The sequence below is a fragment of the Perna viridis genome, chromosome 5 (genome assembly GCF_037379345.1).
Source record: "Perna viridis isolate PV_CMFRI_1.1 ecotype Kerala chromosome 5, ASM3737934v1, whole genome shotgun sequence".
NCBI classification, from domain to species: domain Eukaryota; kingdom Metazoa; phylum Mollusca; class Bivalvia; order Mytilida; family Mytilidae; genus Perna; species Perna viridis.
This window is the reverse complement of record NC_142449.1, coordinates 39,163,731-39,187,724: the sequence shown is the minus strand read 5'-3', so window position 1 is coordinate 39,187,724 and position 23,994 is coordinate 39,163,731. Positions and strand designations below refer to the sequence as shown.

Sequence of the window (23,994 nt, the reverse complement as noted above, 5' to 3'; positions counted from 1 at the left end):
GGCGAAAAAGTTACAGGAAACTAATTACGGACAAGAGTACGATAATTTTCCGACTAGTAAGAAAAAAAAACAATACAAAATATAACCAACAACAGACCAAGGATTTTTATAGTATATTTAACTCATTTAACAAACAAAACCAAATACAAAAAAAACCAAAAAAAACAAAAAACAACAACAAAACAAAAAAACACTTACTGCAGGCCATGCTTGACCCTGGTTCATTAATAATGATAGAAAATACATGCACTGATATTGTTTTGGGTCTTAGCTCTAACACATAACCTACACTTACCTAATATCCTCTGTATGATGTTGCCTGGAATTACATGTATATATACATATATCTACATAAACATGTAGATGTAGGTATATATATCTACATGTACTATGCACTAAATATTTCCTGATGTTGTTATACAGTCATGGTTTTAATTTTTTCAAACATGTAACAAAGAAAACCTTTTAGGAAATGTTCAGGCGCGGATCAAAGAACTGGCGTACCAGGCATACGCCCCCTAAATCGGAAAGAAAAAAAATTTCACAAGTTTCACCCCATATTTTTTGCCTTGCTTTGCACCGCATTTGATTCAATTTACACCCCCCCCCCCTAAACTCAAATCCTGGATCCACCCCTGGTGTTTATTAAAGCATGATCAGATCTGAGAAGCTTAGATGTATTGAATGCATAAATACTTTTCTGTCTGCATGCTCAAGAATGCTTTAAAAAAAAAAAAAATTTTGGACAGGTTTTATCCTGAATATTATAACAGAAGTGTTTATCCATACTTTCCATTCCAAATCATTGCAAAATGTACTGTAACCACTGCTTATCAAGTTATTTTTGTTATTTTCTAGAACAAGATAAAACGGTGAAAAATGAATCCCCCCCAAAAAGTCCCAACATTATTATATACATGTTAAATCACATACCCTGAAATGGGAAAATAATATTTGCAAAAATAAGGAAGCTGGTTTGCAGTAAATATCTTGATCATATCAAATCATTTTGTTAAAAGCAAATTCTACCGGGCCACTGAAGACATACTACAATATATACACACAACCCATATTATTTGTTACTGTATCATATTTTATAGGGACAGAGCATGAGAAACATCCTATATATGTAGATGGTGTGAAATATGAATGGCTCAAAATCATTCAAAAGGAAAAGACTTGTTTTTAGGAAATGACATATGCAGATAGGAAGTGATTGTTTGAACTTTTAGAACCGTCACACAGTTATTGGCAGTTTTGCATATTCCTGTTGGTTGAAGCATCAGCAAAATAATAACGGTATTTCAGTATTTAAGTGCAAATAGTCCCATCCCTCATAGCAAAGCCTGAAGTCATATAGGTATAATTGCCCCATCCCTCATAGCGAAGCCTGAAGTCATATAGGTATAATTGCCCCATCCCTCATAGCAAAGCCTGAAGTCATATAGGTATAATAGCCCCATCCCTCACAGCAAAGCCTGAAGTCATATAGGTATAATCGCCCCATCCCTCATAGCAAAGCCTGGTCATATAGGTATAATAGTCCCATCCCTCATAGCAAAGCCTGAAGTCATATAGGTATAATAGCCCCATCCCTCATAGCAAAGCCTGAAATCATACTGGTATAAATAAATGAGAAGAATGAAAATGATTCCCTTTGTAATATATTTTTGAAGAAAAAAAAAGTTATACTATTTTAATTTTTTTTAATTCAAAAAGCATGTTATCCAAATAAGATCCTTAAATTATTAAAAAAGTAAGAAACATACTTTGTTTCTGTCAACATCATCAATAAGGTAAGGGTCAGTTAGAAATTTGGGTTTGTGTGTGTTGTGTGTGTTTTAAAATAATAAATTTGTGCACCTACATGATTTTTACAATTATGATGTCATTTTTCAAATTTAGATGCAAAAAATAGTCACTCTCTTCATGTAAGTTTCATATCACAAAAACTGGTGATGATAGCTAGAGAATATAATCCTATAGAAAAAATAAATATTTTGAAAAATAAGTTCAGTTGACTCATTAGGTTTCTCTATGTACAAAGAGTATTAAAAAAAGTAATAATATATTGATAAGTGTCAATATTTTCTCAACCTAAGCCAACTCAGACTGATAGTATGGCACACTAATATTAGAAAATCCTCAACTAAAACAAAAATCATCAATATGTTAAATTTTAATTGAAGTTGACAAACATGATAGGTCATGCATAAACACTTCATACCAACTCAATTCTCTATGCATCATGACATAACATAAATACTGCTATCACAGACAACAAAACATTGATATACAATGAACTATAAATCATTGAGTTTCAAGTTAAATAGGTATTCTATAATGGAATTTCCATTATTATCTCCCATATATTACCATAGCTTTATTTACCCTTAATAGAACATATAACAGTTCAAAACATTTCATTTGACATACAAAACTTCAAGTCAATACATTCAAACAATACTATTAAATGACACATCAGATTTTACAAATGTGAGTATTACGCTTTACAACAGCATTCATTTTTTTATAAATTCTACATAGCTTAGAAAAAAATTAATACATAAATCTTTCACATTGATGCTGCAATAACAATTTATCTTCATTTTCTCTTACTAAAATCTTTGGTATCCTGATATCCAAGAAATTAATATAATTATAGACATCACTATCCTAATATTTGGAATACTTGTTTTTGTTTGCTTTTTATTTCAGCTAATATGTAAAGCATTTCATATTTTGCACAAAAAGTGATAATAAACATTTTTGAGATCATTTTCAATCTCTCTTTAACATTGTTTCCATAGTAAGAATTTGACTGAAAGTGAATCTCTATTCCTATTCTACAAAACACACTAGTTTTAAATGTTTAAATTGAAAACTGTCAACAACAAACATAGAGATAAATGTCAGTACACAAAGGAATGTTTATTGCACACTATCAATTTAAATGTATAAAACTGTTCATGTTAACCCTTCATCAAATTCCTCATCATCATCTAACTGTGCTCTAGATTTTGCTCCATCCTCTATGGGAACATCTCCACCACCTGTTTTTTTCTTCCCAACACCTCCAGGTATTATCATAGATTTAGCTAGTTTTGCAAACTGAAAAAAAATGCTGTAAGTTGTATTTCATGTACTAGGAAACAAGAAGCGAATAAATATTTTGATTGAATACTCATTTGTTTTATTTCATTTGGTCAATTTAGATAGTAGTAACAGTTACTCTAGACATGATTTGAAAAGCCTGTTACCACACAGAAAAGACTTATATCAACAATAACAATTTCATGCCAAGTTAAGTTTTTCGTATTTATAGATTGTTTGGTATTCAATTTCAGTTTACTTTAGGTTGATGGAGTATGTAGAGGCAACCATTTCGCTGTACCTGTGTATAATATTGTTTTGGGGCCAGCTGCAGCCTGCCCAGTGTTCTTGCCGTTCACTGAAGACCCATTAGTGGCCTTGAGCTGACAATTTTCATCCCGATGGGGTTGTTGTCTCTTTGACATATTCACCATTTCCATTCTCCTTATGTTCAGACATTTTATCTATAAACTTACAGCGTTATCCATAAATTTGATGTAGGGACTAGATAGAACTTCTACAGCAGCTTCTTCATCACCATTATTATATGCTGCTAGTAATTCCTCTATTAATCCAGCTTCTTCTGAACCTCCAAATGTCCCATGGCTACAAATTTAAATTAATAACATATATTCCTATAACCATACATTTATTTCATCACAATCATAGATAAAAAACTATTAAGATGAACAAAATGAATGTGATATTAAAACTACTCCTGTTTTTATATATTTTGATACTCCAGTTGTGAAGTTCACTGCTATCTATTTTGGTCTAAATAAAACATTCAGCTGCCATTCAATAAAAATCAGATGAAAAGATGACGGTTTCGCCCCTTTGACCCATTGCTACTAAAAAAAATTATGAGAAATATATTCAAAAACTGATTGAAATATGGTAGTAAAGACTCAATTAAAAAAAAATTCTATATTGGACCAGAAATTTAACTCAAAAACTGTTAGAGATATCTGAAATCTGAAAGTAAACGCCCCCAGGGATTTTCATAAGGAATCAAATAAAATTGGACCAAAAATAAAAAAAGTTCATTTTTTGGGAGTGACTCCATTTTGGCTTGCTATAGACTAAAAATGCAACTGGTATTTTAAATCTGTTATGTATTCTCAACGCAATATTTTGTAAGAAACAAATAGAAAAAAGTATTGCAAATTTGAAAGAGAAATAAACCTACAACAACAATTTTAAATAAACATCTATTTTACAAATTTCAGTCCCTTTTTTGTAGAACAGTGATATACTCAGGATTAAAATTTCATATTTGGTTCACTACAAGTATTAAAGTTATTGCAGAGAAATGAAAAAAATTAAAGATAGCATAAAATAAAAATAATTAGAACTTTCTCTCAATTTGAAACCAGGCCCAAAACCCTGTTGACGACAATTTCTAGACATTCTGTTTGTAATGGCGTTATGATGGTACCTTAAAGAAATCATTCATTTGATGTTTTACTAGACAATGACACAACCTATGATCTTAACCTAAATCGTTTAAATTTGTGATGTAAAAGAGAGACAATCCTGATGTATTACACTGAACAAACAGAATTTGTGTTGTGTTCATGTGATATGTGTAAGATAAGTATATTACAACAACAGCTCCAATAGCCTCTTGTTAAGCTACGATCATTTGGTTTCAGTATGAAGTATAGTCAGGTAAGTCAGTCTGAAGTATGCACAGGGATTCAGTCTGAAGTATGGTCAGGTAAGTGAGTCTAAAGTATGGTCAAGTAAGTCAGTCATAAGTATGGTCAGGTAAGTCAGTCTGAAGTATGCTCAGGTAAATCTGTCTGAAGTATGCTCAGGTAAGTTTTGGTTATGTTGCAATATTACTGCATATGACACAAACCTCAGACTATGATGAAAGAATTTCTCTGCCTCCACAGGATCACCATTATACAGATAGACAATCACAACTCCTACAGTACAACGGTTTATTTTGGCATAGTTCTCACCATGGGCATGAAAGTCTATTTCTTTTTTTAGTGCTGACAAACCTTCATCAAATCTGAGAAAATTGAGAATAAACAAATAGAAGTACATCTCAAGTAAAACTCAAACCCACATATACATGAAGAGATTACAGAATACAAAAAAAAATGTTAAAATACATAAACAAATCATTTACAGCAAGTTGAAATAGGCAATTTCAATACAAATCTAGCAGTGCTAGTGAGTAATTTAAATAGCTCTCTAGGTAGAAATGTGCCCCACATTATACCAATGTGTCCTACTTAACTACCAAAGAATACCTGTGTGATCTTTTGGACACTGCCTTTTAAGTTTGAATAGCTGTCAATCATGATGGTGGATGGTAAATTTAAAGGTTAAGGTCATCATAATTGACAGCTATTCAAAATCAAAAGACAGTGTCCAAAAGATCACACAGGTGTTCTGTGGTAATAAGGCAGGACACATTGGTATAATGTAGGGCAGATTTCTACCTAGAGAGTTATTTATCCTGCAATGAGTTCATTAAAGGGCAAATAACAGGTGTCAAATAAACTTTTGCTTCATTTGTATAGTAGCGAATGAAGCAATTAAGCTCCGCCCACCGTCACAATCATGTGTCCCGTCAAATCGATGTCAATTTGTCAGTCATAATGTTTGAAAGACATTGTGCCATCCTTCTCCCAAACAAACATGTCTAGCCGTGTCAGTTCAATGTTTTACGGTGCAATTTTGAACATTGCCACTTTGAATGTGTACACACACAATCCAACAAATCAATAACTTTGTCGAAAGTGTAAGTAGGTCACGGAAGAATTTATTTCACATCAGAAAAACATGTTAAATGACGGAAATTGTTGTTTAATGTTGAATATTTATGTTATGTTTATGACTCGTTTAAAAGTAAAAGTTACAATTTACAACATTTCGTCAAATAATGTCCATCTCTCAGAACTACTTTTTGTCGCGGGTTTTCAATGAATGGCCCACAACAGGTTAATACTTTTGAATTAAATACTCTTAACAACACAAAACTGACTTATTGCAAGATAAACACAATATTAGTGTATTACAGAAAAATATAGAAAGTATCTGTTTGAGGCTAAGGAAGGGGAAGTAACTGCGAGGCTCTGCCGAGCAGTTACTCCCCTTCCAAGCCGAATATATTTAAATTACTCACTAGCCTACCAAAATTTGTACTGAAATTGGAACTGGTCAATTTAAACTACAGGAAGCAGTAAATCTCACAAAACATTACAAACAAAACAGTCAATTTTCTCTATATATGTACATCCTCTTTATATCTTAAAACAATACTTTTTTTTCAACTGTTAAGAGTTCAATTGTCTGAATCATACCAAACACTAAATACTGTGACAATATCATTGTTCCCATGTACCAATTCTTTGTGGTTTTCTTTCAAATCACACATGTGTATACTGGTATACAAAATAAAATGTTTATTTTCTGTAGAAGACATAACAGCATCAAAGCATGAATATAGTTCCCAACAAATTAATTGTACTTAGTAACACCAACCCTGGTAATTTTGTTGGCTAGTTAATGTTGTCATTCATGGATGTCTTTGCCAATCTTATATCAATAAAGGTATGAACAGAGAGTTGACATTTCATTGGAAAACATTAAAATGTACTGTAATCATGACTTCAACATCAATCTAAAAATTTTAAATACGGGTGCAACAAAGATATGGATGAACTATGTATATATTTGACTTGGAATAGCCCAAACCTTTTTTCTCTGACAAGTAATAATGCTGCTTTCCCAGTGAACTCAGCACATCTCCTGGAATTATCTTCCAGCTGATAAGAAAATAACAATTCAAGGTAGGTCAAACTTATTACAACAAGAATCTTTTTGCATCTTACAAATTTGTATAGAAATATGTATTTTTAAAAAGCAGAATGTGGTTAATATATTTGACAAAAAACTACAGTTGGCCAAATTACAAACATTTACATTTTGTATTTGAAAAGCCCCTTTTTCAAAGGAGATATAATAAATAGAAAAAATATTATTGGAATTTTGACAAGGACACAATATCTGATATTTCTTTCAAGAATCTGAAAGGATTTCAAAAAAGTGTTATTTATATAATATAAAAAAGTACTGATAGCACTAGGAGTCCTTCAAATCTTGAGTTGATATGAAGACTAGATCTTAATTTTATTTGCAGAAAAATTTTGCTTGTAGAAGGCGTAATCAAGGGAACCAATGTTACAGTGGTAATTAAAAGAATGTAATCCAGGGACAAAGACCAAACATGGAAAACAGACATACACAACAAAGAACATTATGTCTACTGTGATGAGTAGTTGCTGAGAAAGTGTGAGTAAAATTTCAACATTCAAAAATATGAAGTAAAAAAATAAAAAAGTCTTCGTAAAAACAGGAAGTTGTTGAATTTTTCGAAATGGATCCCACCATTAAAAGAATGTGTTAAAATTTCAAGCCACTGTGATGCATAGTTGCTGAGAAAAGTGTGAGGGAAATTTCAACTTCCCAAAATATTAAGTCAAAAAATAAAGTCGTCAGTAAACAGGAAGTTGTTGCCAAATTTTTCCGAAAATGAATCCCACCATATGGCATACCTACATGTACATGAAGAATGTGGTAAAATTTCAAGCCGCCATGACTTCGAAACTTGGTTGAAATCGAACACTGGTCAGGGGAGTCAACAATGTATATTTACACTAATTTTATGAAATGAATTTTATTCTGGTAACTTATTAGAAAAAAAATCTTCCTAATAAATCTCTGCTTTTTCTATATGATTATGTTTATTTTTTGTACAAAAAATGTTTATACATGTATATATGGTTCATTAAATATCATCCTAAACTTATTCTTATATCAAACTTTTAAGTGTACTCCACAAAAATGGACATCTGATATAAACCATGTGCTACACTGAGTATATAGCTTCTTACAACATTACAGATTATCTTATTTCTCCAATTGAGAGAGTTAAATGATGGTTTTGTTGTCATGAATTATAATATAAGAGGTGAATTTTGCTAAGTTCAAGGCCCATTACTTCAAAAAAAAAATCATTGGAGCAGAACGAGTCAAACTTGACCTGTAACTTATCCTGGTGAAATTATATACCAAAAATCATGTCAATATCTGCAAGTGTTTAAAAAAAAAGTCCAGAAAACTGAAGATGGACTCACGGACTGACAGACAGGTCAAAAACATTATACCCTTCGCAACTTCATTGCGTGGGGTATAATTAAAGTTCTCTCAACATTTGTGTGTAAGGTCATACAACTAACAACTTGTTTTGATGACTTTATAAACCGAAATTCACACCAATCATCTGCCAAAAAAAACCCTTACTAGTCATGTTATAAATACAGTGCAAACTAGGGATGTGACCTTTCAAAAGAGGTTTAAATAAAATGATAAAAGTTGATTGAATATGGAGTATGTGTCTATTTCGTTTTCTATCATAGTCATGTATTTTGTTCAGCAAACGTTTGTCAATGTTATGGCATCATGCACATGTACCGGTATTAGTTCTCATTACCAAGAAATCATTAACTCCTTAGGCAATCAGGCACTTTATGGTAAAAGATTGTAAATTTAAATCAAGTTGGGAATAGAGATTCAAATAAATGACTTATAAACAAACAAAATTGGTTTTTGGGACATAAATGGGTGACTGCTGTCCACTTTAATGAGATCACTGCTGAATGGAATTAAACTATATAGGGAAAACAATCTGTCTGGTGGGATTGAAAGTGGATGTTCACCAAAGCGACCACTAGTCTGAAGTGATTAAAAGTGGATGTTCACCAAAGGGACCACTAGTCTGAGGTGATTGAAAGTGGATGTTCACCAAAGCGACCACTAGTCTGAAGTGATTGAAAGTGGATGTTCACCAAAGGGACCACTAGTCTAAAATACATGTACATTTTAGTTTAAATCAAGAATAGAAGAAGAATCAGTTATTCCAATGCAATATGTTGAAATTTGGAAAATGAAAAATGGGGGACACATCTTGCAGAATTTTTTGAAATTTAATAAATGCCTGGTGGTTAAAAAGTCACATGAATTTTTTCAATCACCAATTTATAAATGGAGAAAATTCAATACAACAAATTTCTTGGAAAAATATTCATAAACCTAAGTGTGTAAGTACCTCAGCAACATCACTAGCACTCATGTATAATTCTGCTGATTTCCCTGGATGTGATTGTTCTACAGCTCTGAAAATTTGAAGAAAGAAATCTTTTTGACATGACATTTCTAAGAAATCAAGTTACTAAGAAAATATACAATTTTTTCAAAGTAGCAGTATTCTACATTTGCTTTAATAAAAGTTTCTTGAGACGAAACTTGGCAAACTGAATTAATATTTGATATACAATATGATACCATAAAAGACCTCAATGAGTTTTCTAGAAAAATAAGGACCGACATAAAACAACAATACATCATAATTTCATACAATAAGAACACAACCTGTGTCATGCCAAAAACTGCTTTTAAATATAGTGTGTTAGTTTCTATGTAAAGACCCTAAGAGCAAATCAATGTTCAGGGCTGTAATGTGACATTGCTTTTAAAAAGAAATAAAAACCCCATTTTTTCATACCCGTAAAATACATTTTTCTGAGTACAAATAACCATTTGCTTGGAATAAATAGATTAATGATCCAGAGGCTAGGAGTTTAAAAATAGAATTCAGTAATAACATACTTAGCAGCTTTTTCCAGTGTTAACGCAGCAGTGTCTGGTGTACCATTCTCTTGGAACAATCTGGCAGCTTTAGTTAACAGATTTACACAGCTCTCTACATCCTTATTCTCCTTTGCAATCAGTCCAGCCTGTTCATATGACCTAAATAAACAGGGAAATAATGAAGCAATTAATAGAATAAAGAATCTATGGTATATTACATACATGTGATGCATATGAACTTGTAGACTGGTGAACATAGGATCTGAATGATAAAACTATGGTAAGACTGTACAGTTCAAACAAAATGAAACAAGTATTATTATACAGATCAAACTGATTCAACAAATGTTTCCTGTGTAATAAATGTCAATAATTCAAATCTGAAATAAAATTGGTAATTACAATCTTGAAATTTCTCCCACCAGAATGTCATGACACAAAAATCAATCCACCAATCAGAAAATAAAAATTCATGTTAAAAATAGCAATGAATTACATAAAGAAAATCTATATGATAAGATAATCAATTGATTATTGTGATTAACCAAACTATAAAACTTATGTCAAGAGTGCTTGAAGATTTAACTCATGTGCAGAATAAGTTCCATGCATTCGTTAAATATGGACATTCTTCAGCATTCCTGATCATATTTGTTAATTCAGTTTTTCCAGTTAATTATCTTATTAATATTTTTTCTAAACTTGTCTTGAAGAAAATTCAAAACTTAGCTAATTTTTTTTTACAATGTCCTCAAGAAATATCTATGTACAACACAGAAAATTTAAGATTCTTAATAAGCAAAACAGTATTTCATTGACAGATAAGTTATCTGTCATAATTTAACTCTTTTTTTCTGGTCAACAACTTTAAACTTCTATTACTGCAGCAAAAATAATAAATGTACTTACTTTCCAGCATGGAATGGTCTGATTACCCATTAAGGATAAAATATATAATTAATGAAAAGCTTTGCTAAGTGCAGCATGATATGACTGCAGCCAGCTGAACTTTGTTCATTAAAGGCAAGTGTAGACACAATATCAGTTTTTGACACACTTACAGTTCAATATAGACACAACTAATTTGGGTCATAACCCCCAAATTCATTACCAACTTTCCTTTTGTGGTGTGAAATCTAGTTATAAAATTCTATGAAAATCAACAAATACACAAGTTATTGCATGAAAACCAAGTGCTGTATAAAAACAACAACTGTTGAAATCACTTCCAACCTCTCTACTGTCCTGTTTGCAAAGGCTATTCTAGAATTGTCAGGGGATAGAATTATACTGGCCAGGAAATATTCTGACATAGAACAGTTATAAATTGCCCTGACCTATAATTGTAAGGAATCTTCTGACCTAAAACTGTGAGGATTTTTTTTACCAAGAACTGTCAGAAATTATGTCATGTTTAATAACCATTACTGACTATCCAGTTCAAGAATATTGATTTGAATTTTTCCGCCAATTTACTTGGTTAAAATTACTGCTTTTCACTTCCTGTTTATCAATTATAAAATATTGATGAAAGCCTTCAAAGGATGAAGATTTTGAGTGATAAGTGTGTTAAATAGAATATGCTTAACACATTAATGCTTCTTGACATTTTGCAAAAAGTTAATTTCCTGATAGCAAATTTAATTACTAAACATCTTTCAAAGCCAAAAAGAAGTCCCTAAAACCTTCATTTGAATAAGTCTAGATCTTAATTTTATTTGTAGCAATGATTCAATATTGTTAAGATGAATATTTGCTTGAAATATATTTACTGATTTTGAAAGAGATTTTAATGGATGTAAAAGGTATTATGTAAGGATTATATTCTGTGTATCTTCAGAAACAGTAGGGAAGTTACTGACGTAAACAGGGGACATGAAGAATCAAACCCCAAAACTGTAAAAGATAATTGAAATCTGATTAAAATTTTCATGAGGAATCTAATTAAAAAAATCAAAATCAGACCTGAAATCAACAAGCTATCATCAAGAAGTCAGAAAAAATACTCGTCTCTGCCCCTTATTCTTACTTGAGACTTCAGTTTGACGCTAAACCTAAGTTATTTTGTTTGCGCATGTCTGGCGCATTGGAATTGTAAATGTCCAAACATCGGAGTTTGTAATCAGAAGTTTTTCATTTACACACTTAATTCAACAACTTGCAGACACTTACATACATGTGGATACTAATACTTGATTACAAATTTAGTCCTTGATTATTTTAAATGTTTAATTGTTTATTGGTTGGTTCATGCTCTTATAACGCATATCAGGACAAGCTGCTAGCTGAAATAATTTGCCCTCTCATTGTAGTAAGAGCTTTTGCAATAATGCAGAAACAAATAATGAACCGTAAAGTTGTCTTTAGAGATAACCCTACATCCAAAAAGCTAATAACGCTGATGGAATGTTCCAACCGTGTGGCACCATTAAACTTTGTGCCATTGTTAGGAACACTTTACTCTGCCGCCTGACTGAACATCTAATATTGTTTATTTATCACACCAATAAAATCAGCGCTTCTGGTTTTGTGACATAATCAGACACATTTGTGAAATCAGACATGTTTGTGGAACCGGACACTCTTTCTTCAAGAAATACTAAATTCTAATTTCAAGTTCAACTCAGACCTTTCCTTACATACCAAGTACATTTAACCTTCTACGCTACAGAAAGGTACCTCTAGAATTTTAAAATTTTATATAGTTTTATAAAAGAAAATGATGAAAAGTACCCCCTACAAAAGAAAAGTTGTCTGAATTGCAAACAATTAAGGAAACCCCTGTCAACTGCTGAATGGATTTCATTTATCATAAGGTTCAAATCAACTAACAACTTGTACTTTCAAATTTAACTATAACCCTTACCAAACTAATGACACAGCCAATGGTAAAATAAGCCCAAAAAGGTTCATAAAAAAAAATACTTTCTTTCAATAGTTTAATTTCTCCTAAAAGTAACTACATGTAGAAAAACTGAGCAAAGCTTACTAGGTGATACCCCCGCAGAAACCATATAAGAAACCCCATAAGTGATGTAAGTCAGTAAAATGGAAAAGCAAAACAGGAGGTGCATGATGGCGTCATGTAATTAAGAATCAGTGAAAGTTTCATAAAATATCATTTAGTGGTTTTGGAGGAGTTGCAGATTAGAAGATGGTCTTCCCCTTTGTCAACCAATGACAAAGTCAATGCTTTCCATCAGGAAACCCTTAAGTCATTCAGTTGGAAAAACAAAACAGGAGGTGCACAATGGTGTCATGTAATAAAGAATCTGTGAAAGAGTAATCAATTGAACCAAGATTCTAGTGGAAATCAAAATAATGTAATCCAGGGACGAAGACCAGACATGGAAAATGTTTGGGATGGGTGGTTAGTACTATGCTGTGTTATAACGAAAAAAAGTCTGTTTGGTTCAACTTGTATTTCTAGCCTGCCCAACAACTTAAGTTTCAATTACATTACGTATAATAACAGATAACGTTAGTAATGTTTATGATAAAGTTCATACTATTCTTTGACAGAAAACAGACAAATATAACAAAGAACATAAATTAACCAAAATAATACATACAAAGTAACAAAAGTAAATGAGCAACTCGGACTCCACTAAAAACTGGGAGCATGGACCAGGTGTATCGGTAGGGTAAACGTCCTCTGCTTTACTAGTAATGCTTGCCGTGAAAGTTTCATTATATTCCATACAGTGATTTCTGATGAGTTGTGGATTAACACTTTGAACAAAGGAATTGACAGACAGACACCATACAGTGGGGGGTATAAAGGATTTTATTCTTGCTACTATCATATTCTATACTGGTAATCACTTATAAAGTAGTTAATGTAGATGATATTTATTAGGATACGAATTCATTCTCGACTGTATCTCTGCAGTTTTGATGTAGCAATCTTTGGCTTCCGTTAACATCTTTGCATTTCTGTAACAGGTAGCTGAAAAACAATTTTAAAATCCTACATTCAAAAAAGAAATGATTCTTGTTCCCAATTATGGGTTTGAATTTCAAAGGAAAAAAATAGGAACAGTGGATAGATTGAAGATCCTGAAAATTTGTGAAATTTAAAATGCCTGGACCTACGGTAAAACTTACATATACCTTTAAATTTTGTATAAAGAACAGATACTAGTATTTAAATCCTGTAAATAACTCCAGATGAAAGTACTCATAAATAGAAAAACAGTCAGTCCCTACATATCCAAAACCATTTGATAAGACCCAAATTCCAATAAGCAATGATTAGTAAAATCCATTTGAGTTTTATAAATCTTAAAAAAAAAAAAATTTGAATTAGTTCTATTTTTCAACTGCATTTGGTTTTCTATAGTGCATACTGACTCTGAAAACTATTTTCAGAATTTTATCACATTAGACCAAGAATTTCCATCAGGCTTAATGTAATTCTAATTTTAAATATTTAAATATAACTAGAAGTAGAAAAGTAAAAATATTTTGAAAAATGTATTTTTAAGATTTTTTTTGCCAAGATTTATTAAACTCAAACGGACTATATTGACATTTTAAAGATGTGCAAATGTACTTCACTACACTCTCTTCAAGAAGTATTGAGTGGAATACAGATAACCAAAGAGGTACAGGTACACTCTGTATACTCAACTTTCATGTATTACCTGCTTGAGAGTATTCTGATGCTGCTCCATCTAAATCTGGTGTCCATTTCAGGAATGAGGTTTTCAGGCTAAAGAGGAAAGACAATCTGTATCATGAACAGGTTTAGCTACTGGATATGCATTAAACCTAATGATAAAGCAATGAGCAGGTGAAATTTTTCCAACATAGTCTCTGTTAATGACACATGTCCAATGATGACAGTGTTCTTTAGGAGCCTGAATCATTCACTTGTTTTATTTTTTTTTTAGCCTTTCAATGGTTACTACTCTGACCCATGAAAACCTTTGTATGCCTTTTTCATAAGGACCAGAGTATTTGGCCATAAAAACTGCAGTCCATACTCAAAATAAAAAAAAAAATCATCTTTCTAGTGTACATGTTTTCTTACGTACTGAAATATAGTTCTACAGGTATTATTGTAATAAACAGCTTTATGTCGGTTTTAACTAAGTGCCTTTTTGAATAAGAAATTCCAGTGTAAAATGCCCCTTTTCTGACCAAGCACCCTGCCTTAACATAATCCTGGCTAGAATATTGTCAAATTTTGGATGCCAAAATAAGGTATTGACTAATGTCACAAGATATAAAAATGGTGCTTCAGCTCCAGTTGATCTATTTTGGTACTAGAGCTGACTTGACTTTTGAATGTCAGTACATGTACATGCATAATAGAAAGAACACTATTACCATTTTCAAAGACATTATTAGAATAAAATAAGGTTACGAAACCAACAAGTCCAATACATGTCTAGATCTATGTCACTGTCATTACACATGTAATCTTCAATACATTGTATGTATGTAAACAATTTTAAAACTACAGTGTGGGATATAAATTTCCTTAAGTAATCCACTAATGATAGTATATACATGTAATGCTAAAAAAATGATTAAATTTGACATGCTAAAAATGTAGAACATGAGGCACTCGAAGAGCATTAATCCCTCACCTACTAGCAAACCATGCCTTATTGACTAAGTAAGTAAATGTATTATGCTTTGTTACAATGTTTGACAAAAAAATGCTGAAAAAGAGCATATATTGATGAATGCTGTAAGTTCAACTGAGTACCCAAGACACTGTAAAATATTGGATATGCCTTCGAAGAGTTTTTAGAACCTCTAGAAAAATTTGGACAGGGGTTAAAACATCATAAGGGGGGAGGGGGGAATTTATCACAGCAATGAGGTTAAAATATTGCAGCATGGGGTTAATTTATCACAGCAGAGGGTTAAACTTAACAGAGGGTTAATTTATTGCAACAGGGGGGTTAAACTATCGTAATACATGTTCTAGGGAGTTTATTGTAGATCATAAAGGGGAAATTAAGATATTGCAGGATCAATGGGACAGATTTTTTATGAAGTTGTCGGTGAGGTTAGTATACATTGCAGAATTTTAAAATATGTAATAGGGAATATGTGAAATACCTAGTATATCAAGTACTGTACATGTAGTTATCAATTTATCCTGTTTGGGATTAACATTAATTTTCATTTGATAGTTTAATGGAAAGTTTAATACACATTAAAATTTGTCAAATTTATTGTAGATTAGAAATACACAAGGTTATCACAAATTTCAGAATTACTTTTTGCTCAACTATGAAAAAAAACAAAAAAACACTCAAACTTTTATAATTATAATAACAGCTGAAAAAAATCTTAACATTACCATTACAACATTTACTAGACATAACAATATTCCTATTATTTCATACAAGTTAACCTTTTGAATGATCAAAGAGGGAGATCTCCCATTTTCAGCTTCTCTAAGAGGGAGACTTAAAATGACCACCTTTTTTTGCAGAAAAAAGATGATTTTGATAGAAATCCAAGTAAAATCTTTGATTTGAGTAATTAGTACAACAGAAGGATGAATTATTTGTTGATTGTTTCTCAATGATTATTATGTTACATAAACATTATATTTATATCAATTTAATTAGCCATTTATAACATAATTTATGGAATATTTCTACTAAGAAGATTTTGGGGGGAAATTTTGTGAAAGAGGGAGATAGACCCCCACAAAAGGAGACTCCCTCCTAAAGAAGGAAGGTTGACAGGTATGTTATTTCTCGGTTAAATGAAAAAAAAAAACCTTTTCTTTTCCTATGTATATGACCTTTATGACATCGAAATACAACGTAAAATTTATAAAGTTTTCCTTTCTTTTTATCGTTAACAATAATAATATTATCAATTACAATATTAATGTCTTTTTTTCCCTTTACCCTAAAATAATTGTTTTTAATCCAATTACACAAAGTATTAATGCATGTTTATTCTCCTTAAGTTTTGGAAATATGGCTAGGGGCTACATGCCTCCCGATGCATGAAGAACAAAAAAGATGAAATATAAATAAAAAACTTATATATTGAAAAAAATGTCTAATGAACATTGAAAGGAAAAGAATTTTACAACACATCACTCGCTATATTTCCCAAACTTTTTTTCTCATTCTAGATCCGTATGCAGGTGACACTCTTGCTTTAGCGGAATCAGCTGGTGAGCTCCAGGCGCACTAAATAAATTCAAAAATTATTATGAAACCAGTCTTGAATTACATTTTCCTTTAAGCAATACCGTTGTTATCATTATAATAATGATACTCCACAAATATACATGTATCTTCAACAAATTGCATTTTATAACATCTATTTAATTGTCTGTTTATAATATACAAGTACAATAAAAAAATTTTATTTTGACACATCCAAGAAATGTATGTATGATATATCTTACTCTATAAAATTTTCAATACATCTATTGACAGGTTATTTGAACAAAATGCCCCTTCAAAGACCTTTTAATTCCCTTTCCTTAATTATATGTTTATTTTGCATTCGTGGAACACACTGTATGAACGGTTGTAGCCCAAAATGTGTAATCCCAGAATTTCTCCAACATTTAATTATTAAACTAAAACAACATCAAATAAGGTTAGGGATTATGGGGTTCTCAAAAGGGTTTGAAAGTTTGAATTTACCTGCATTTTATATTTTCCAATAAATAAAGTTGGATGATAAAAACACAAGCAAACATATGAGCCAACCAGATACAGGTAGCAGCAGGCACAACAGCAAGACCAAAGCAGAAGTAGCAAAATATTGACAACAGACTTGGCATCCTCAACCAACAGATGACAGATCAAGATTATGCAGACCAGACATCTTTTTGTATACGTATGGAACTTCGGTAGTAATAATTGTTCGAAATTGACTTTATGCTATCTCTGAAAGTACTTTATGTTTTGTTAATTTTGCATTGTTTTTATCATATGTTACATGTGTATGCAATAACGCGATATATTTGTAATTTGTAATACAATAGTTATAATATATATTTGTCTTATGTCAATATAAAAAAAAAACAAAAAGTCAGAAACTGAACAAAAAATAACAAATTTGACCAAAGATAGATCACATCATGCTGAACACTTTCACCTACATTAGAATTTGGCTAAACCTAACGGTTTTGGAGATTTACATTGTATGCGAAAAACTACTGTCTGACCCCTATGTTCTATTTTTAGTAACGGCGGCCATGTTTTTTGACAGATCAAACATCCCCACACCAGTTCTATGCAGGATACCCCAAGGAACATTCACACCAAATTTAGTTCCAATTGGTCAATTAGTTTCAGAGGAGAAGATTTTTGGAAAATTGTTAACAACCACAACAACTGACACCAAGTGATGGCAACAGCTCACATGGCCTTCCGCCAGGCGAGCTAAAAATTGTTAACCACAACGACGATGACAGACACCAAGTGAAGACAATAGCTCACATGGCCTTTGGCCAGCTGAGCTAATAAAAATAACATCAATATATTTATGATGCTTTCAATGAAAATCAAGTAAAATCTCAATTGCCCACTACCTGTAAATACATGTACCAGTCAAGGTGTTGCAGAAATCAAGCATTGATGAGATTATTTTTGTTGGTTTGAAAGGCTGAAATGTGTTTTCATAGCGCAGATGGATACACCATAACGATCCACAAGTTCATGATGATGACCATAAAACTTCTGTAATGATGACTTCTATCTTAAAGCAACATAACCCTGTTCCAGAAGCCTATTTGTTAGAGTTCTAGCGCGATACAAAAAGTATGCATAGTTTCAGCAAGCTCTGGCGTAATTTATGAGTTGTGATATGAACACTCCATATGCAGGTGCTGAAGAGATGTTGCAACAGATGAAAGAAAAGTTGACAATTCTGAAAGAAAAGTCATCACTTTGGTCATAAAGTTTGGTCAATAATTTTCCTTTACTGTCGATTTCTAAGTGTAGGTCAAGATATGAGGCTGACTTCACGGTGTCTGTAGTATCCTTTATCTTAAGTTCTTTGGGTAGATGTGATGTATCAAATCCCCAAAATTAGGACTGTTTACAGATAATATGTCATCTATATCGCGGAAACTGAGATTAAAGGATCTAGCTAAATGATACTCTTTCTTTCAGATCAGATCAGCTATAAAGTCAGCTTCATAGTAGGGAAGTTGCAGAGTGTGACCAGCGACATAAGGGATTTTGATCCTGAAGGATCAAAAACTCTAAAATACATTACTGTAGTTGTGACAGCATTTAATAGCCAAATATGGCACACGAATCAAACTTGTAAAACTCCAAAGAAATGACTCTTTAAACCTGGTATTTTCAATACTTGAAAGAATTTGTACTAAAGGTACAAAGTAGGTCCCTATACTTGAAACAGACTTTATTTACCTAAAATCGCTAACAAAAATGTACATGTATTTTACAATAATGCATCCATTGTGAAGACCTTGGGGCATTTTGTTCAAAAATGGGGATGCTAATGGGCATTTCACTTTGATGTAGGCAGTGCTCCAGCTAGAAATTGAAAGGGGCAGGGTGCTGTTGAGCAGATGGGCACCTTTGTAGTCGGAAAAGGGCACTTTTTTTTGGTTTGCATGTTTACCATGTCAAGTTGTTTGTTTCATTTTCTACGTATGCATCTGGGAGTATTTCAGCTGCCAAGGTCCATCTTGGGTTTATCTGGTTTCTAACATCGTGATGGTTTTGTCTACTGTTGATTTTACCATGCTGAGGTTAACATCTCTACGTTGGAAGACCAGTGATAAAAGGGATATGTGTGGTAGTGTATCTGCCAGCAACAAGAGTGATCTAAGTGTAGTTGGGTCTTTAAGACTCTTCAGGATACCATTAACAACTGGGTCACTGCTTATACCTGACATCCCTAGGTCAACAACAATAGCTTTATAGGATCTAACTATGCTGTAAACTGCTTGGTTATGGGATAACCATCTGTTGTGTTTGGCTTGTTTAATGCTCAGTGGTGCTTGGTTAAAGGCAGCTTGAACCATTTTCAGACTGGCTGTATGGACGCAACTATACTTGTAATACTTGTAGATTTTTTAACGTTTCATCGATTTTCTTCATGACTGGTACGGAGTTGAAGCTACATGTATCTCTACAGGCTAGTGCAAGTCGATGGTCTCTGTAGTGGTTTGTGATTAAGAATGGGTTGCTGTCTTTTAGGTTTTTGGCTATGAAATTCGGATATGAATTTTATAAATTTTAATTATGGAGAAAATTCCACGGAGAAGTAAAATGATTTGCAAATCGGCTTCCAATCTCCGTATGAATACACGTTATTCGTCATTGTCTATCTTGTAATTAATTTTGTTTGCACAACGCTCGAAACTTTTTCATAAATATTTAATCCAATAAATAACAACTAAATTTTTTAAAATCTGACGAGCAGCGAGTTTTTATAAGTCTATTTTTAGTCATATCATAGGTCACGATAAAATCATGTCAGCTGCCGTACTGGTTCAAACAAGCAATCAAAGTTTCAAAATTATGTATTTTTTTTAAAACTTTTGTTCGAAAATTTAATGTCATCAGTACATGTACGTGGTCACATAAATATTTTATTTGAAAAAAAATATAAAATGACTGGTACCGAGTTGAGTCTGTGTTGAAGAACAATATGATGGATGCGTTCGTCTTTGCAACTTTCTGCTTGTCACTGCCGAGTTGAGCTAAACGTCGTTTCTGCGAAGGCATAGTGGTTTATGAATAACTAAAAACTGACTCAAAACGCACGTTATATACATTTATCAGCTGTGACATAGAGTAGTCTTGTTGAGATCAATCATACCACCCAAGCAGCGGGCACGCGCTAAATTTTCATCACCTACTTCAAACTAATTATGTTAATCAATTACACAAAACAAAAGGTAAATTGTAACTGATATCTGGTAATTAACACCTTTGAAGTTTAATCTACAGTAATTGATTTTAATAACATGATTGTATTCTCTAGGTAAACTTCAGGTACATGTCATGACTGTAGTTGTAATATTTATGACAGGAAATCGATCGATCATGCAAAAAACCACCTGTTCAGAACTTACCGTTGCAAAAAAAAGCCACAAGGGCGTATCAGAAAAGTTGTAAGGGCAGAAGGGCGTGAGTAAGCGCACCAAGGGCTTGGCACCCTTCTATTTTGGGTACTGAGACCATTGGTAAGTGATTTGTGGTGGAAAAAACATTTGTTCTTTGGATTCAATACACCAACTGCGTCAATTTTGTTGTAGATTTGGAAAATTAACCTATGAAGCGAGAGGTGTATGGATGGTACTTACATGTAAAATTCTAGCCTTGTGATTTATAGTGGTTTTGCCACTGCCCAAGGCCAACCATCACTGGAACTTGCTTCTATCAATGGTCAACTGATATCAAATATGATATAATTTGATAATAACCAGCCATTGATAAAAACAAGTGCCTATGCCAATGATCTTACAATGACCTCTCTATACTCAATGTCAGTTCAAGCTTTTCGATTTAATCATAATTTTCTTCAGCTGTTCTTTCATTGAGGAAGAGGTGTCTTTCTTTTTATTTGTTATGCATTTCTCAGATTATAAAAACCAAACATCAGTACTTACAATTGATATGCACAATCAAAAAGAATTTAAAATTCCTTACAAAATATTCCATTGTAATTCTGCCATTGTTTGTTGCTATTTAGTGCTGATTGCTGACAAAATACTGATAACGAGCACCGTGAAGCAGTGTGAGCTCTACTGTCATTACATGTACATTCTAAATTTCCCTTAAGGTTCCCCAATATACTAACGAAAGAAAAGTCATGTCCCAGAAGTAACAAAAAGTGACTGTCCTCACGTAGAAAATTCATTGTTTCCTTCAATCAAACAAAGAAAAAAATATAGGTTAAGATTACGTTTCAGTAAAAATAAATTCATCTTTTCTGATAGTTTTCAAGTCATTTCTAATTTGTTTTGCTTATTTAAAGAAGTGAATGTTATGTTTATAAAAACTTTGGGAAACATGTGGATGTATGTATATTTCCACTGTTGCTGTTGTCAAACACCTAACCCGCCTCGGAAAAAATATAACTCCTATTATATTATCAAAATTGAAGCATAGCTTTTCTAAGGCAAAAAAAAATATGTCTGTTTCGGGTTTCCTGACAGACCTCAATGTTTTTCTCCCAACCCTTTTTTCTTCAAAATTAACAAAATCGGTAATTTCCGTGAATTTCCGGTATAATACGGATCATTTCCGGTAAAACCGAAAGTACATTTAAAACCAGGTCACAATAGAGTTCGAATAGGAGACTGATTTATATCACGTAAATCCAAGCGTATTACTGATGATGAGCACAATGGAAGCCATGAGTATCGTGGCACTAAAATATAATAAAAGCTGTCACCAAGAAAGCAAATCTCTCCTGTAAGCGCTTCCAAATAGACTGATTATACTTATGGAGCTTTTTGAGCTCTATCATGAAGAAGTTGACAGACAAACATTTACAATAACTGTTAAGTGCAAGACAGATTTCACCTCCAAAGATGGATTTGAAATAGGTGGAAACGTAACCATTGGTGATTTGGTGAAATCAACAATCAGCAACATGAACTTACATTAGTTCTAGAGTGAACTCAGCTGCTCAAGACAGAGTAGCAGTTTCTGCTTGTTGCCGCTTATTTTACTGTACCAGACATACATTTGTACATCTATAACATACAAGTCAGACATTCTTCATACTCAAGGTTTAATAAAACAAATGAATGAAACATTTTGATAACACTTTATTCATATAAATATGCATTTTTCACTTTGTCTTTCAAAAAATACATCGATGAACAGAGAAATTTGTAACTTTTTGAAATACATTTGCAGGTAACATTTTAAAATACAGTGTACTTTTGTTTTGTTCAAAATTCCTACAAAAAATAAGTGTATTGTAATAAAAGACATGATTAATAGGTGTGTATGTTAAAAATTAAATTTTCTACTTAAAACCATACACTTTCATGACTTAAACATGATGCTATTTTACAAATATAGGCTCAACTTTAGTCCAGGAAAAAAAAAAAAAAAAAAAAAAAAAATTAAATGAAAATGCCTACCTACCTAACCTATTTTTGGGAGGAATGTAACCCTAAACAGACTTTTTTTTTGGCCTAAGATAGGAAAGGCAATCATTTTCTTGTTTTGAATTTGCAGCTGTGGTCTGAATTTTGTTTACGTCACATGATATGTGTAAAATATTCCCACCATCCGTGGACAACTGTAATATTTCCGGTATCTGTACAGATTGATCTGACAGGCCAAAACTGAAATGGATGATGCTAGAGATGCCCTTAAGGGATAAAAAATGTAAAGTATTGCGAAGTGCTATAAAGTTATTGACCATTCTGAGAGCCAGGGGAAAGAGGGGTATGGGGTTGGAATTTTTGTTGAAATTTTTCAAGACATTTCTTAATTTTGTAATGTCTTTTATCATTTTCACAAGTCTCACACAGACCATGGCGATAAATGTATGGTAAAGCTCACGGTGCTCACTGATTTAGGCAATGCCTACCCCATATTGTATTTTTTGATTTCTATGTTGACAAAAATGTAATTTCTCACAAATTTGAAAATTAATAATTATTGAGTAGGAACGATAACCTTCAAAAGAATTTTTTACACAAAATAAGGCGGTTAATCTTTGTTTTTTCCCCAAACTTCCAACAACCAAAACTCGTCTTGGTAATAAAATAAATGCTCATTACCAATGTGTAAACATGGTGATGTGGATTTAAAATGTCACCAATGTGATATGAATGAGAAAGTTATATAACACATTTTAAATATTGGTAGGTGTCAATAAAACTGTAGACCAATTCTTATTTCAAATTTGAACAATATGTTATGTACATTGTACGTGACGCCGATTATACACAAGGATCTGTAGCTGAAAGGTTTTAATTTAATTCAATGTGTGGGCGGCCAAATCAGAGAATCGCTTAGAACATTGAAATTATCCCAAACTGAAAGGGATTACAGTATAAAAATTTTAAATTCTACAATCGATGTCGAGACCAACATAATTTATACATCGTTTACAGTAAATATCATAATGTACCATTTTTCGGCCTTGTTGATATGATCTAAAGCTTCTTTCCGTCGTCGTTGTCGAGTTTCTGTCATTTCTGATCATTTGATACCATAACAAGTTATGGGTTTGGGGTATCACTAATTAGCGACAAGAAGCGTCAAGAAGTTTTGAAAA

At 32.3% G+C, this 23,994-nt stretch overlaps 1 protein-coding gene across 1 annotated transcript; it reads right to left on the bottom strand.

Annotated features, from left to right (window-relative positions):
• Nucleotides 1–98: 98 nt before the first annotated feature.
• Nucleotides 99–23,989, bottom strand: LOC148617435 (gamma-soluble NSF attachment protein-like). Its single transcript, XM_088585038.1, has 10 exons — nt 23,848–23,989; nt 14,412–14,479; nt 13,630–13,714; nt 10,675–10,692; nt 9,784–9,924; nt 9,224–9,290; nt 6,811–6,881; nt 4,958–5,116; nt 3,570–3,699; nt 99–3,111 (listed from the first exon to the last, which is right to left on the bottom strand). The coding sequence occupies exons 1-10, from the start codon at nt 23,910–23,912 to the stop codon at nt 2,968–2,970; spliced, it is 948 nt and encodes a 315-aa protein (XP_088441164.1). The 5' UTR covers nt 23,913–23,989; the 3' UTR covers nt 99–2,967.
• Between the last annotated feature and the right edge of the window lie 5 nt (nt 23,990–23,994).

Bases quoted from the DNA above. Each gene is read 5' to 3' on its own strand.
- LOC148617435 (XM_088585038.1), bottom strand. From the start codon at position 23,912: ATGACAGAAACTCGACAACGACGACGGAAAGAAGCTTTAGATCATATC. The intron at 3,700-4,957 runs GTTTGTGTCATA...TTAAATTTGTAG, and splicing joins TTCTTTCATCATAGTCTGAG to CCATGGGACATTTGGAGGTT. The intron at 3,112-3,569 runs GTAAGTTTATAG...ATTTTTTTTCAG, and splicing joins TCAAATTTATGGATAACGCT to TTTGCAAAACTAGCTAAATC.